Below are 17,648 nucleotides of genomic sequence, written 5' to 3'. Positions count from 1 at the left end.
GGGCTGGAAAGTGGGCGTCCCACCACCTTTACCCGGTCAGCACTTAGGAACCATAGGCAGTCTTCTACAGATTTACAGTCAAGGTTTGCAGCACAATATGGCCAACGGTCTACCCAGAGACTTTGGAACAGACAGCATACAGCCAATCTCCGGTCTCATAGGGCTGCCAGGGGGCCCTGGCTGCTCTTCACAGTCAGGCTGTTTGTGCTGTTGTCGGCAACATGTGCATTAGAACCTGAACATGTGGAAGAAGACAGAGAGAATGCTATGTTGACTTCTAGCGTCAAAAACCTTGAGACAGGCTTTTGTGTTTTTTACCAAAGTATCTCTATGCTTTGCTGTAAAATGCAGCACAGGTTTCTGTTGAACACAAGTCAGGCGACAGACTTGTAGCCATTAGTTTAGCTGTTCTCATCAAAAACCATGTTGTCATTTTGGCACTATGCTTTTTATTATATTGATGACTGGCAATCATGGTGTCAGCCTGTACCTGTACAGTGTATCAACAGCCATCCACTGAAGCATTTTAATCTAATCTCTCTCAGCCTTATTCACTCATGCAGCTCCATGTCACACCTTTTACTTCACTGTCTGCACTATAAGCTCATTGTGATAATCCTGGTGAGGTTCATGGTAAAACATGCTGTACCTGAGCCCAACATATTAATGTCTGTGAAAAATAAGACACACAAAAGGTTCATGGCGTCTTATAAACGTCATGAAAGGATCATGACTTTAGATGGGTGATTAAAATTTTGAGTGACAGTGATTGTTGTCTCTTATGCATATCCTATGCACAGTTCAAGGATAAGGGAGCCATTACATTTACGACTGTCTTATCTGTATGAAATAACAGGGCCAATAAAGCCACAAAATGCTCACTGTCACATGGGTTGTTTGTTAAAAGGTTTTTACACTTTAACTACAGTAGAAACAAAACTTACTTCATAAGGTCCTTGGTCAACACTTTTTATAAAACACTTACATAAATATAAAGAAAGTACATGCTTTCGCAAAGATCATAAGTGCTCACTGAAGTCACCTATGGGAGGTTTAGGAAGGTCATGAAATACAAAATCAAAAGACCAGAGAAAGTAGAGACTTTCTTTCCTTAAGTAGAAACACAGACACCGGTGTTAAAAACTAGTCCAGTAAAAGTTGAAGTAATGAAGCTACGGTTTTACTACCCAGTATAAAACTACACAGTATTTTCATGCGACATTTGAATAAGACAAAGTTTTGCAGGATGTTTCACAATATGAAACCCAATAATGACTTCACATGTAAGCTTTAAATTTGCAGTTTATTAAACGTCACTTTAAATCTAACCTCTGTTCTTCCTCCCCTGTCCTGTCTTTATCTTTCTCCTGATCTCTGAGTGAAGTTAGCTCTCTTAAAGTGATAGAAACACTAAATTTAAAATTCTGTTCATACTCGCTCCTCTTCTATCGAGGTAGCTATAGAAGACGGACACCTGCTCTCCTTACGACCCACTTTAACCCCCCAGTATAAACACTATGGATGATACTGTTGAACCTAAAGTAACAAGCCTGCTTTGAAAATGCAAGAAGCACAAAGTACAGATATTTCTGTAAAAATGGAGGGAGTTAAAGTACAGTTGCAAGAAAAATAAATACTCAAGTAAAGTACAGATACCTTAAAATGCTACTTAAGTACAGCAAATACACCAAGTGTTTGTACTTTGTTACTTTCCAAAAGACATTGTTCTTGGCTGGTTGAGGCTATTCAACCAGTGTGTGTGTGTGTGTGTGTGTGTGTGTGTGTGTGTGAGTGAATGGACAATTCCCCACTTCAAAATGTACATCTCCTACCAACCCTCAGTGTTACAGCTGTGTGTGCATTTGCCTTTATTTAATGAAGCGGAAGAATAGATCTCATTTTTATGCAGCAGTCAGTCAATCACAGCTTATTGTAAGTATAAGCAGAAACTATAACAAACAAACTTAACACTTACTGTAGTTTCAGTGCACACTTTGTACCGTATTTCATAATTTTTCTGGGTGTGTTTCTAATATTAGGAATTTGTACATGAACACGCTTAAATATGCTAGACTTAGTCATTGTTGATTTCAGTCAAAGTTCTACACCATGATTAGTATTCCAGTCAAAAACATCATCTCGGTGGACAGAAATGAGTTTTCAATAGAAATTTATATTTCACTAATGTCTTTCACAGAGTTCACAGAACTGGGCAGGGGAAGAATATTTGTGGAAATTCTACAGTGCCTCAGTTCAATAAAACCATTGTTTTGGCTTCACATACGTCTCTGTTGCAATCACTGTTTTGACCAAAGACCACAGGCAGTAGCATGCTGAGTCATTTCCAGATCATAGACCGTTTCTGCAGTGTATGCACTGTAAGAAGACAGATTGTACAGTGCTGAAGTCACTTTGAAATTTGACTCTGATGCTTCAAATTCAAACCAGACAACACTTTGACATGTACAGTGGTTCACATGTTAGATGTAGGCATCATGTGTGTTGTTCAGTTTCACGTGAGAACAACATGTTCAATTTTGCAGCTTAACACAGTTGATAAAAAAAGAACTTTAGCTGCTGATTTACAGGAAGATTGTAGATGTTTAACAGGAGGTATGCTGAAAGCTCAAAGGACAGAATAAATCCTTGAGATTTCTGGCCGTCTGACAGATTCATACTCTTCACTTCTCATTTTTCTCTCCACCCCTCAGCACCACAGAGGCAAGCCTTGGTTCAGTCCACACAGCTAATTCAGCAGCCAAAGCCTGCAGCTCTGACCTCTGGTCAGCTAAACACTTTACCTTTAGAAAGCTGTGGTTTTTTTGTTTTGTTTTTTTGTTTTTTTTGTCAGGTGGACTTTTTGTTTTGGGAGTTACCATGGTTGACAGCCTGGACATGGAGAAGCAAGAGAAGCGTTACTTTATTCAACGCAAGCATGCAGTCATCATCTGCATAACAGTGGTGTTGTGCTGTTTGGCAGTGGGCCTCGGGGTGGGTCTCTCTAGATCAAACAACACCACTCCTGCTGCCACCACTACACCAGCCCCCACAGCAGGGCCTACCCAGCCCCCTTCACCTGGCAGAGGGCCCTGCCTGCCTTCCACTGACTCCAGTGGGGACTGGAGGAATTTCCGTTTACCTGACTATGTGAATCCTGTCCACTATGATCTGCACCTGGAGCTGAACCTAGAGGATGACACCTACATGGGCACTGTTGATATCCAGCTGGAAGTAACTAAGCCTACCCGTCATCTCTGGCTCCACATCAGGGAGACATTTGTCAGTACCTTGCCAAGGTTGAAGGTGCTGAGTAGCCAAGGAGGGCAGAGAGAAGTGGCAGTGAAAAGCTGCTTTGAATACAAAGCTCAGCAGTATGTGGTGGTGGAGGCCACAGAGGAGCTGCCTGTCTCAGACACAGGAGAGGTATACATCCTCAGTCTAGACTTCCAGGGTTGGCTCAATGGCTCTTTGGTGGGATTCTACAGAGTTACCTACATGGAGAATGGAATCACCAAGTAAGTCATGTGATTCAGTTCTGTCATAAACATACACAAACATCTTTATTAATCAAGAATTAGAAAAGAATAGGGCAAGAAGGCATAAGACGTATGAAATAGTTGCATCTTTCAAGGAAAGACAGAGTCACCTTACGGTGTTTTCTAGAGGTATTAATAGGTGTTAAATAACTGTAGGCATCCTATGCAATAATTCATAATAGCAGTTGAAATGTTGAAATAAAATAAGTTCCTCTAAGAATGAACACTAATTATTGAGTAATATTTTGTGTAAAACTTGTCTTCTGAGAAGCAACCAAGAGCAGGTTTATGATGGTTGTAAAAATTGGTGTTATCTGGTTTTATCTTGGATAAAACCAGAGTTGTTGGTTGTGGCTCAGGAGGAACAGCAGGTCTTCTACTAACTGTTTCTTTCCTGGATCCTCTGTTCTGCATATTAAGCGACACAGATATCGTCCACATGACTGCGGCTGTGGTTAGTGGATGTGGATAATTAATGGATCCTGCCCTCTGCATTACTCCTTGGACATGTAGCTGAAAACTTTCTCTGACATCTTTTTCAGATTTGCTATCACAAGAACAGATACAGAATATCTTTACCACTGTATACCAAAACATCTGCAATCATTTTAGACTTAAGCTCGTTGTTCTATCATATTTCACTTTTTATTTACTGATGACTTTTTTGTATTTCTTCTGTAGCTGAGCTCCTTCTTTGATGGAGTTTTTACACTAAAGAGTTCCAGTCCATTTTGTTCTATGTCATATTTTTTGAGCAAGATTGATTTTCATGCTGTGGCTGCTGTTATATCACAGTTCTGAGCTTTTGGGATAAATAAAATATTATTTTATTCAGATAAAATCCAACATTATTATATTATATATTGACCAACAGAATACATTTACCAATCAATCAACATGTTACTCTGAAGACTGTAACGTGGCTTAAATATTTAAAAAAAAGTCAAAAGTATCAATAGAAGACTTTTTATAATCCACCAGCTATTTGGTCATTACTTCGTCAGAGTCACTACATTATGTGGGATTTAAACAGATGTAGGTTCTAGTTATGTGTCCTCCTTTAAATGGAAAACCCCTCGTAGTCTCCTCGTACTGCTGGGATTGGTATTTGGTACTTTTGTTTTCATTAGCATGTATGGAGCTAACTGAACAAAATAACCAAAAGATGTTATTAATCAAAGATGACTGTTCTAAACTTAACTCTCTAGTTTAAATTGTCACATATTATTAGTTTTCAAAGTAAAATTTGTTGAAAGAGATCGCAGAACATTTGGTTTTAAATACTCTCCAATAATAAAGTTACATTTTCCAATAATCTGTCCTCGATTTGAACACCAGAAAGATTGCAGCTACGGATCATGAGCCAACAGATGCCCGCAAGTCTTTTCCCTGTTTTGATGAACCTAACAAGAAAGCCACCTACACCATCTCAATAACTCGTGATGCTAATTACAAAGTACTGTCCAACATGCCAGCAGAGGTAAGTCAGCATGTGTGTTTACCATTACAATAGACTTTAGGTGCTGTATTTAAATTGGAAACAATTGGTATTTGTGTAAAAATACAGAGAGTAAAAGTTGTAGAAAAAGTATACATGCCTGAAAATGCAGTGGTGAATTTAGGTAATCTCAGTTTCACTGAACGCGCTCCTGTGATTGGCTGGCACATCATGGAATGGGTGGGGGGTGTTGTCCAGCATTATATTTATCTTGGACAATATCAGCCTCTCTGATGGTTGTTGTCCCAGCATGCAACAGCATCCACACTCGCCACAACAGACTCATAGAAAATCCTAAGCATTGTCTAACAGATGTTAAAATACCACAGCAGCCTCGCGAAACAGAGGCAGCTCTGGACCTAACTGTAGAGTTCATTAGCAATCGAGCATGAACAGGGGAAAACTGAATTTTCTTAAAAATCGCAATGATTTACTGTAATTTGATACATTTTAAAACCTTATAATGTTTTAACGATATTTACCAATTTTCCAATAGATTTCTGTGCATTTTAGTTTTTTCAAGGTCAGCAACTGTTTGGGTGTTAGGCACTTTACATGCCAGCAGTTTAATAGGGAGGGAGCAAGAAAATCCTCTCACTTAAGCTAACTGTGTCTTTAAGCATTATCATCCTTTGCACCCATTAGCGTAACATCGTTTACCTTAGCGTGTGATAAAAAAATTCAGTTGGTGTGGATGTGAAAGATTTAGGTCAACATTTTTTAACATCTAACTGAGTGTAGTGTAAACCTTACATACACCTGTCACAGATGGCAGTTACACAGTCATGGTCATGTTTATCAGTTCCTGCAACAGGACAGTCTCATCTGGGGGTGGCTGTAGCTCAGGAGGTAGAGCAGGTCACCTACTGATTGGAAGGTTAGTGGTTTGATCCCTGGCTCCTCCCGTCTGCAAGCCAAGTATCCTTGGTCAAGATACTAACCCCAAGTTGCTCTCCGATGCATCCATTGGAGTATGAATGTGTGTGAATGAAGTTAGAAAGCACTATGTATAGAGGAAAGTGCTTGTGTGAATGTGGCATGTTGTATAGAGCGCTTTGAGTACTCTGGGAGAGTAGAAAAGTGCTATATAAGAATCGGTCCATTTACCATCTTAAAGCACAACTGAGATGGTGTTTTTCTTGTCATAATAGGACAGAAAATCCACATAACCTTTTGCTGTCTATCTCCAGGGCTCCCCTCAGAAACTACCAGGCAATAAAATTAAAACCACCTTTCAGAAGTCTGTTCCAATGAGCACCTATTTGGTATGTTTTGCTGTGCACCAGTTTGACTATGTAGAGAGAACTTCAGCCAGAGGAATTCCCGTGAGTTTACAATTATATGTCATTATTGCAGAGTATTGATAAGATTTGAAATTCATTCACACTGTTGGATTTATACTGTCACACACTTATTTGTATTTTTCATTCTTTTGCAGTTGAAAATCTGGGCCCAGCCAAGTCAGATCAGCACAGCTTTGTATGCAGCAAACGTAACCAAGGTCATTTTTGACTATTTTGAGGAATATTTCAATATGACATACTCCATCTCAAAATTAGGTATGTAAATGGAACACTAACCAACTTCTGTGATATGAAACAAAAAACATCAACAAAAAAATCTCCCTCTGACCCCAAATGCGGTTGGTATGTGTGTGGGCCTCAAGCTTGGGACCTCTGACAGATCTGCATATCACTTAGCTATTTCTTGGACTGCACTCTTCTGGGCAGAGACCTGTGATATGTGCTTGAAATCTGCTGCAATCACTCTCCCAGTGCAGGGGTTACAGCTCCTAATGATCCCGGGACCACTTTGGAAATAACCTTCCACATGGATTTGGTGCTTAGGGCCTGTTCTTATGCTGCCATTACCAGAGGCTGTGCGCTCTCCTTATGATGCCATCCACTTCCTCTATCTCTCGATACTGTAAACCCATGATGTCTTGACATGAGTGGCATCTATCTCCTCCGGTGGTGTGCTCATTATCCCATCTGGGTATGTAATGACTGATAGGGTGTATGTATTGATGGTTTGGATCTTATCACTACTGTTCTGGCTTCTCAGCTCCCGTCTTTGCCTTCTTGCCATATTTGGCTGTTATTGAGCTTTATGCATTTTTATCATGGTTCCTGTTGACCTGTGGGATACCCAGGTACTTGTATACAGTGGGTAGAATAAGGGTTGAACATGTCACTAGTGTTATAGGAAAATATATTTCTAAAGGTGCTATTAACATGAAATTCTTACCAGTCCATAAAAACCCATCCCATCCAGACATGCAAAGAAATCAAGCCACAGATGTTCACAAATAAAGTATGATAAAGAGAAATGACACAAGGAAAAGCATTGAAATGTATTCATTACTTCATTTAAAACTTTTGTTGGTGATGATGGCTTCAAGACACCTCGTATATGGAGAAACTAGTTGCATGCATTGCTCAGATGTAATTTTGGCCTATTCTTTGACACAAACAGTTTTCAAATCCTGAAGGTTCCAGGGGCCACTGTCCTCTTACTCTGACCTTTAGTTCATTTCATAGAGTTTCAGTTGGATTCGGGTCAGGTGATTGGCTGGGCCATTCTAGCAGCTTTATTTTCTCTCTCTGAAACCAACTAACAGTTTCCTTGGCTGTGTTTGGGATCATTTCATAGCTGAAACGTACACCCTTGTTTAATCTTCATCATCCTGGCAGAAGGCATCAGATTTTTATCACAAGTATAAATGGTAAATAAACTGGTTCTTATATAGCGCTTTCCAACTCTTCCTGAGCACTTACAGTGCTTTATACAAACTTGCCTCATTCAGCCATTCACACCCAGCCATACAAGCACTTTTTCTATGCTTTCTTTTATGTAGGTGCTTTCAATCTATCATTCACACACATTTATACTCCAATGCATTTTGCCCAAGGATATTTTGGCTTGACTTGTGACTTCATCGTAGAGTTGGCCTCCAGTGTTGTCTTCCACACTCTCATTGAGTTCCTGATGAATGTTATTAGCATGATGTAAAATGTTGAGACGCAGGTAATAGGGTAATAGAGATGGAACTAATCATATGATGATACCTTGTGGGTATCCTTCATGATTAGGATTTTTCTGTCTTGTGTCAGTCAATTTGGATGACTACCTGCTGTTAGCAGCTCCCTTATTTGTGCTGCCATGCATTAATGGACTGCTGTTTGCTTCTTCAGCCAGTAGGTGTCACCCATGTCAGGTCCTATTGCTGTGCCACTTTTCATTCTGTATACTTGTTGTTAGATGTCTGTGTTTGTGATGTTGACTGGTTCTTGATCTGGGAGGTTGCTGTGGTCTGCTGTCCACTAGCCACTTGGTGTTGGTGTCGTGTGTTGCCGTCTGTTTTTGGGGATATTCTTACAGAATTGTTCTGTTTGAGCTCTGGATGAGTCAGCCCTCATACTATTCTTCCCTTGTAGTTGAGAGTATACCTTGAATGGATCTTTGGAGAACAGGTATTTTACTCTGTTGGCTAATGCTTCCTTGCTATATCTCTTTAGCCTACTGGCAAGAGCTGTGAGACTTTTATCAGAAACTCAGATGGAATAATAATATGGCAACAGGAGGAGATAGATGCCACTGATGGCAAGACACGAAAACTCCATGCTATGGACAGAGCATCCCACTTGAAGCTTAACACCCTAAGGCTCCATGTGGAAAGAGGAAGGGTGAGAATTAGTGAGCATCAAAGCCACAATCCAGGATGAAACATGGGGCATATAGAGGTCTGAGTTTGAGGAAAAACACACACATAACAGCCTCCAGTGGGAGAGAGGGAGATTTTTTTATAATTTGTTTTAACTCTGTCTCTCTGTGTTTTTTTTAATTTTTTTTGAAATACAAATCCCGCTCTTGCCCCTGCGGGAGGTCTTTACAACATCTCGGATGTTGCTTCTGGAATCTGTTGAAGCCACTCGCCTAGCTTGGGGGTCACTGCACCGAGTGCTCCGATTACCACTGGGACCACTGGGACCTTCACCCTCCACATCTTCTTGAGCTCTTCTCTGAGCCCTTGGTACTTCTGTAGCTTCTTGTGTTCCTTTTTTCCTGATGTTGCTGTCATCCGGACCCGGTATTGCTACTTCTATCACTACGGCCGTCTCCTTCCGTTTGTCCACCACCATTTTGTCCGTTTGTATCTGGAAGTCCCACAGGATCTTAGCTCGGTCATTCTTCACCACCCTTGGGAGCGTCTCCCATTTTGACCTGAAGACTTCCAGTCCATACTCGGCACAGATGTTTCTGTATACTATGTATACTACTATGTCTCTATGGATCTTGTGCTCAGAGCTTGTTCCTGTGCTGCCATGATAAGTGCCTCTGTGCTGTCTTTCAGTCCAGCTTTGTCCAGCCACTGGTGTGATTTCTGGATGTCAGCCACTTCCTCTATTCGATAGTGGTACATACCGTGCAGGGGCCTGTCCTTCCATGATGGTTCCTCTTCTTGCTCTTTCTTGGGTTCCTGCTGCCTGAGGTATCCACTGAGCATGTGGTCGTTTGTGGCCATTTTTCTTATGTACTTGTTATTATCCCAGCAGGGTACCTGATCACAGGCAGGGCGCCCATGATCGGATTCCCTACTGGGATAATAAGTTGGCCAAAGAAGGAGATGGAAGCCACTGACATCAAGACCAGGAAGCTCCTGACCATGCATGGAGGGTTTCACTTCAAGTCCAGCACCCCGAGGCTGTACTCAGGCAGCAGAAACCCAAGAAGGAGGAGGAAGAGGAGGAACCATCATGGAAGGCAGATAGATGAAGTACCTGACATCCAGAAATCCTACCAGTGGCTGGACAAAGCTGGACTGAAAGACAGCACAGAGTTACTAACCATGGCAGCACAGGAACAGGCTCTAAGCACAAGATCCATAGAGGCTGGGGTCCATCACACGAGGCAAGACCCCAGGTGCAGGCTGTGTAAAGATGCCCCTGAGACAATCCAGCACATAACAGCAGGGTGCAAGATGCCAGCAGGCAGACATACATGGAACGCCATAACCAAGTGGCCGGCATAGTGTACAGAAACATCTGTGCTGAGTATGGCCTGGAAGTCCTGAGGTCGAAATGGGAGACGACCCCAAGGGTGGTCAAGAATGACCGAGCTAAGATCCTGTGGGACTTTCAGATACAGACGGACAAAATGGTGGTGGCTAACCAACTGGACATAGTGCTGGTAGACAAACAGAAGAAGACGGCTGTAGTGATAGATGTAGCGATGACAGCAACATCAGGAAAGAGGAACACGAGAAGCTGGAGAAGATATGGAAGGTGAAGGTAACAGTGGTCCCAGTGGTCATCGAAGGTAATCATGCGTGCGTGTGTGTGGTGATTTGTACCTCTCTGCTGTTTGACTCCAGATGAGATAGCCATTCCTGACTTTGGTACTGGTGCCATGGAGAACTGGGGTCTTATCACCTACAGGGAAACCAACTTGCTTTATGATGAAAACCAGTCATCCTCTTACAACAAGCAGCGAGTTGCCAGTGTCATCGCACATGAACTGGTTCACCAGGTAATGTTTTGATATATTTTGCTTTTATAGAGAAATAAACCTTTTTCCTAAAAATGCTTTATTCCACTTTGCTAAATTGCACACTTTATATTTTGTGCTTGAATGCAGTGATTAAAAGAAACATTTTAGAATTAATTATGTACCACTGAAATGCCAACTTTATGATACAATTCAGTTTAATTCAAGTCAGTTTTATTGAGCAAGAAATTAAGGAGAATGTGTGGCTAAAATCTCACTCCTGGTCTGATTGGGAAGGGAACCAGAGAAAACGACAGAGTCCAACATTAATTCGGGTCATAAACTGACATAGTGAAGCTCCGTAGGGCAAGGTCAGACCGCTCAGTGGGGATTTCATTTTATGGTTAATAACAGAGTGGATCATGTGTCTTTTTCTTCTGCTATGGTAAACATTGTTTGAATTTTTAGACTGTTTTGGTAGAGTTCTATAACATCAGTATTAAACATCAGTAGTCATTCATCTTAATTTAAATTTTATGCGGCTAAGAGGAACAAGCATAAAACAGTAGCTCCATCATGGAGCCACTCTTGCTTGAACCGAGTTTTCTTGGATGAGAGAAAACTGGGAATACCAGTTTCTGTAAGCTTTGGGGTTGCTGTAGCTCAGGAGGTAGAGCAGCTCCTTTGCATTGGAAGGTTGTTCAGTCCCTGGCTGCTTCAATCTGATCCTTGGGCAAGATAAGGAACCCTGAGTTGCTTTCCGATGCATTCATTAGAATGGAAATGTTAAATATAAAGGATAGAAAAAAGTGTTTTTATGAATGGCTGAATGAGGCATGTAGTATAAAGAACTTAAGTAAAGTACAAAAGTGCCAGTCTGTCCATTTTTACTTGTTTACTTTGATTGTGACTTGTTCTTTGGTTAGTTCAGGCCACTTCAGTAGGTCACATACAGAGGACTAGCATTTTAAAAACCAGTTTCATTTAATAACTGGGAGTATATATTTCTAGGCACAGAATAATTCAGCAGTTGCAAGCGCAAAAACTCATTTGAGAGTCCAGAGGTGTAATGTGATGATGTACACCATTCATTGCAACATATCAGCTAGTTTACAGTGATGGATGATAAGATGTTTGAACACAACATTTTACTAACTGATGAAATTGACAGGAATGAATGCGTTTTTCATTTCAAATTGCAGTTAAGTTGTTTACAAAACCCTCTTCTTTTGAACAATAAAGCTTTTACAGGGTAGTGCACTGCTGTGTTGGAATACTGAAGACAACTGTGCACTATTTGTTATTTACAGGTCTGTATTAGGTTTATATGGTGTTATTTTTGTGCCTCTATTCTGAGTGCACATTAAAAAATTTGCAAGGGCAAATGTTGCATTTTAAAGAGAAAATTATTTTGAGTGAAGAAAAGTTTAATTTGAGCGAACAAAATTCATTTCTGCGTGCAAGAAATGTATTTCAGTGTTTGCTATCATCCATATACACACACAATAACAGCCCCTCTCGCTTAGTTGTTGACATTTGCTCTGTGTGCCATAGGTTTAGGGCTGCAACGATTCATCGAGTAATTCGAATAAGCAGATTCCAAAAAATCCTCCACACAAATTCTTTGCTTTGATGCTTCGTTTACCATACGGCTATATTGCTCGCTCTTGCGTTAAACAGCGTCAACGCAAGTGCCTTACCCACATTTGCGACTTAAAACAGACCTGCAACTAGAAAAATTTGCATTTCCTGCGAAAATGCTGTGTGGATGCTTTAAAGCTGAAGCTGTCTGCTAAAACTAGCTGAAAAAGCTGAAAAGTTGCAGAAATTGTAAAAACTTTGCAGAAGCAAAGGAACTTTGCTAAAATTTAATTACTTAGCAGAACTCCAATATCTTAGAAGAAACATAATACTTGGCAGAAATACAATAACATAGCAGAACTTATATTATTATATTATTGTAACTAACCAGAAACATGATAACTTCTCAAAAATACAAGAATTTAGGACAAATGGTAGATAACAGAAAGAATATATTTAGCCCAAAATACTTAAACATTACAGAAATAGTATGATTTAGAAAAATAGTACAACATAGCAGAAATACTGATCTACCAGAGACACTGTGATGTACTATGAATATTGTAATTTTAAATAAATACTATGTTTCAGCACAAATACTCTGGTTTAGCACAAATATTATAACATAGCAGAAATACCATTATATAGCAGAAATGCTATATTTAGAAAGAAAAATATAATATAGTAGAAATACTATGATTTAACCAACATTAACCAACATTAAACAATGGTTGAACAATAATTGCTTACAGCTAAACCCGGCCAAAACAGAGACTTTGATTATTGCACCAGGCAGTGCAATACCTGATATTAAACGGCGACTGGGTGACTTAGGTTCCTCACAGAAACATAACCTTAGAAACCTGGGTGTTATTTTTGATGAAGCTTTTTCTTTGGAGGGACATTTAAATCAGACAGTAAGAACCTGCTTTTTTCACTTGAGGAACATTTCTAAACTTAGATCCATCGTGTCAACAAGTGAACTCGAGATGATAATACATGCTTTTATCTCTACAAGACTTGACTACTGTAACAGCCTGTTTACTTGTCTGATTCATACACATACCTCAACTCGTAACCTGAGGTCAGCAAACCAAAACCTTTTAGTGGTCCCCCACACTCGTTTTAAAACCCGAGGGGACCGATCCTTCCAAGCTGTTGCACCCAGATTGTGGAATGCACTTCCCCCATTTCTACGGGGTTTGGACTCAGTGGAGACCTTTAAAAAGCAGCTAAAGACATTTTTATTTCAAAAAGCTTTTAATTAGACCAGGGTTTTTATGGTGTATTTTATGACTGTATTATGTTTTTACCTTGTAAAGCACTTTGTGACATATGTCTGTGAAAGGTGCTATATAAATAAACTTTACTTACTTACTTACTATTTAGCAGAAATACTACAATATACCTTAATAACAATGATTTAGAACAAATACTATGATTGAGCAGAATAGTAATAACTTAAGTGAAAATATTGGAAAAGTAAAATGACAAGCTGAAAAAAAACCGGAACAGTTAAGTTGCCTCAAATGTAATTGTTGTTCACCTGTGAAAAAAAAGAAATAAAAATAAATTTAGAAAAACAAAAACAAGAAAGAACAGCCAACAGATACACACAAAATCAAATATGGATACACAAATGTACAGAGAGAGACACACACACAGGGTCTATGCCAGTCAACCAGTCGGAATATGTATTTTTAACCAACAATGAGATGCTGCTCTTAAAAGGGTCTTTCTCTCTCTCTCTCTTTCTCTCTCTCTCTCTCTCTCTCTCTCTCACACACACGCACACACGCACACACAAACACACAGCAGCAGTACCAAGTGAACAGGGGCTGTTAACAGCATGTTTCTAGGTCAGTCAAACAGCTGTGAGCTTCTCAGTTTGAATCCACCAATCAGAGAGGCTGCGTGCTTTTCCCCGCCAAAACTGGTGCACCAAGTGCAGGCTTTTACACACGCAGCACAGAGAAACAGGATTTTTGCAGTCCATTTCTCATATTGAGGATTCCCCTCAAGCAAATGACCATAATTTCCTAACTGTAGGGGCTACAACTGTCATTCTTAGAACGTTTTGTTCAGAAGAGATGGGGGAATCCTTAAGTGTTGACAATTTAAAATAAAAATATGAATTATTAGAGATATATGACATAGATGATTGGTTGGCTTGGAAGCTCAACATGATTAGGTTACAAAACTACTTGTCAGGGCTAGCGAAGCAGACTCAGGCGCAGACCACAAGTTCCTTCAAACCAAAAGTTCCTTCAAACCAAAAGTGAATTCATTTACAGTGTCCTCCACAGTGAAATATATATACACAACGGTGTCTGGGGAAAAGGGGTCGGGGTTCCAGGGTCCGGGAGTGAAAGGGGCAGGAGTCCAGGGAGGGAAGATTTCCACACAGCTCTCGCGAACACAAACAACTCCTCTTCTTCCCACTACCACTCTTGCTCACGCTTAGTCACAGTGCACAGGGAACGGGTCCGGAGGAAATCTATACACAGACAGAGAAACAGTTAGTCTCCAGGTGCAGGCGTACTCACGAACACAACTTGCAGAGAGCAGGACGACTGACGCTGATGGCTGAACGATCCAGCGACGAGTAGAGCAGATCCACCATCTTAAGTAGGACTCGTAATCAGCGGCTGGTGTGCTGATTATCCCCAGGTGCGTGGGCCAGGGGTGGGAGCGCATACTGAGCTCCGCCCCGGCAGGAGAAAAAGAGAGTGGGAGAGGACGAGAGAGAAAGAGAGAGCAGAGGCGAGAGAGGAGAATAAATAAAGCAAAACATAGCGCCTGACATGATGTCAGCTGGCGAGGTGCGGGGACCATGACACTACTTGTTCAACTGTGAAAAATTGGCAGAAAAAAAAAAACAAGAAAGAAGAGCAAGCAGATACACACAATTACAAATATGGACACATATGTAAACAGACATGCACAGACACACACACACACACACACACACACACACACACACACACACACACACACAGGATCGATGCCAGTCGACCAGCCTGAATATATTCAATTTGAATCCTACAATGAGATGCTGCCAAAACTGGGTCTCTCTCTCTCTCTCTCTCTCTCTCTCTCACACACACACACACACACACACACACACACACACACACACACACACACACACACACACACACACACACCAGCAGTAGCAGCAAGTGAACAAACAGGGGCTGTACATACAGTGTTTCCTGTATGTTTCTAGGTCAGTCAAACAGCCTGGACCTGATCAATTTGAATCCACCAGTCAGAGAGGATGCTGGTTTCCCGCCAAAACAGGTCCACCAAGTGAAGCATTTTACACACACGAAGCACAGAGAGAGACCGGCTTTTTGCGGTCTATTTCTCATAATGAGGATTCCCTTCAAACAAATGGCCATAATTTCCTAACCGTAGGGGCTAGAACGGTCATTCGACCGTTTTGTTCAGAAGAGATGGGGGAATCCTTAAGTGTTGACTATTTAAAATAAAAATATGAATTATTAGAGATATATGACATAGATGATTGGTTGGCTTAGAAGCCATGAAGGCACCAATATGCAAATTTTAATGTCCCAGCCCTCAGATATGATTGGCTGGTTGGGAAGCCATGAAGGCGCTGATATGTAAATTTTAATATTACAGTCCTCACAGAGGATTGACTCCCTGGGGACCTGGCAGAAATATATAGAAATACTATGATTAAGCATAAATACTACATTTAGTAGAAATACTATGTTTTAGCACAAATACTATAAAATGGCAGAAATACTATAATTAAGCAGAAATACTATATTAAGCACAAATCCTATAAAAAGCAGAAATACTGTACTATGATTTGGTAGAAAAACTATAATTAATCAGAAATAATATATTTGGTAGAAATACTATGTTTTAGCAGAAATACTATATTTAGCACAAATCTTATAAAATAGCAGAAATTGTATGATTTAGCAAAATAGTAAAAACTTAAATAGAAAAATTGGAAAAGCAAAATGGACAGCTGAAAAAATGATGAACATGCTAAGGGTCCCTCAAATATACTTGTTCAATGAAAAAAAATCGGCAAAAAAAATATAACAACCACACAATCACAAATATGGACACAATATGGAAACACACATGCACAGAGAGAGACACACACAAGATCCAATTCAGTCAACCAGTCTAAATATGTTGAATTTGAATCTTACAATGAGATCATCCCATAAAAAGGCTTTCTCACTCTCTCTCTCTCTTTCTGTCACTCTCTCTCTCTCTCTCTTTCTGTCACTCTCTCTCTCTCTCTCTCTCTCTCTCTCTCTCACACACACACACACACACACACACACACACACACACACACACACACACACAGGGAGAGAGAAGCAAGTGAACAGGGGCTGTTATTAGTTTTTCTTGTAAGTTTCTAGGTAAGTCAAGCAGCCTGGACTGCTCAATTTGAATCTACCAATCAGAGAGGTTGTGTACTTTTTCCCGCCAAAACAGGTGTGTGCTGCGTGTGTGTTTTTACACATATGCAGCACAGAGAGAGACAGGATTTTTGGAGTCTATTTCTCATAGTGAGGATTCCCCTCAAACAAATGGCCATAATTTCCTAACCGTAGGGGCTAGAATGGTCATTCTTACACCGTTTTGTTCAGAAGAGATGGGGAAATCTTCAAGTGTTGACAATTTATCATTAAAATATGAATTATTGAAGATATTTGACTTGTAATGCACCATAACTGAGTAGAGGCGAAGCAAAAACTGCCTTGACTTGCCTCAAACAACGTTTTGTAACTCTAAATCTATATGGAGCATTGATATCATTCTTTCACCGTAAAATACAGCAGGCTTTGGTGAACAGTCATGGAAATTTTCAGGTCTCTGTGGAAATCCATCAAAAAGATATGACGAGAGAAAAAAGTGCCTCATTTCCAGAGTTTGAAATCTGAAGAAATCTGAGCGAGGGACAAATTTCCTACCCTCAAACAAATGTAATTCATGGCCAAACGGTAATAGGTGAGATAAAAATTCTTGAATTGTGAGCATCAGGAGTGTCTGAAGATATATTGGCACAAGCCTCATGTCTCAACTTTGTTTCGTTAAGGAGACATGACAATTTGAAAATGCCTCTCATTAGAGAAATCCAGCGCTGATTTTGAACTCTCCATTGACTTTCTATGGAGAGTTTTCAGACTTTGTGTTGCTCTGAGGAGATTTGCAAAAAATCTGTAACTCCCACAACAATGATAGTGACAATTTCTGAAAGCCAGCAAAAATACCTACGTTTTGATGTATAATTTGTGGGGGTTGAGTGGAAATTGAGCGAGTAGAAGGTGTTCAGACATGAAGAGAAAATTCAGAACGGACCAGTGCTCACTCTGAGTTAATTGCATAGCAACCATAGCAACGCATGTATTTTCTGAAAAATCACAATTTTGCAACTGAAAACTTAAAGAGGGATAAGATTAAAACGGTAGAAGATCTGAAAAAGCTGAATCATACAGTAATAGCCCAATATCTTGAGAACATTTTAAAGTTTGAATGGAGTTTCTAGG

At 40.2% G+C, this 17,648-nt stretch overlaps 1 protein-coding gene and 1 long non-coding RNA gene across 2 annotated transcripts in view; one reads left to right on the top strand and one right to left on the bottom strand.

Annotated features, from left to right (window-relative positions):
• Positions 1 to 2,686: 2,686 nt before the first annotated feature.
• LOC116311256 (glutamyl aminopeptidase) overlaps positions 2,687 to 17,648 on the top strand; it is a 43,548-nt gene continuing 28,586 nt past the window's right edge. The window contains exons 1-5 of the mRNA XM_031728313.2: positions 2,687 to 3,515; positions 4,875 to 5,016; positions 6,225 to 6,359; positions 6,473 to 6,593; positions 10,409 to 10,563. Coding sequence (XP_031584173.2) covers positions 2,878 to 3,515; positions 4,875 to 5,016; positions 6,225 to 6,359; positions 6,473 to 6,593; positions 10,409 to 10,563 — 1,191 coding nt within the window. The 5' untranslated portion in view covers positions 2,687 to 2,877. The remainder of the gene's footprint in view (positions 3,516 to 4,874; positions 5,017 to 6,224; positions 6,360 to 6,472; positions 6,594 to 10,408; positions 10,564 to 17,648) is intronic.
• On the bottom strand, positions 14,368 to 14,805 carry LOC120435051. The gene is made up of 2 exons (XR_005609488.1): positions 14,681 to 14,805; positions 14,368 to 14,599 (listed from the first exon to the last, which is right to left on the bottom strand). It is a non-coding gene; the product is annotated as an uncharacterized LOC120435051 (long non-coding RNA).

Source organism: Oreochromis aureus, linkage group 19 (genome assembly GCF_013358895.1).
Source record: "Oreochromis aureus strain Israel breed Guangdong linkage group 19, ZZ_aureus, whole genome shotgun sequence".
NCBI lineage: Eukaryota > Metazoa > Chordata > Actinopteri > Cichliformes > Cichlidae > Oreochromis > Oreochromis aureus.
Note: the sequence above shows the minus strand (reverse complement) of the source record. Positions and strands in the feature narration are given on the sequence as shown.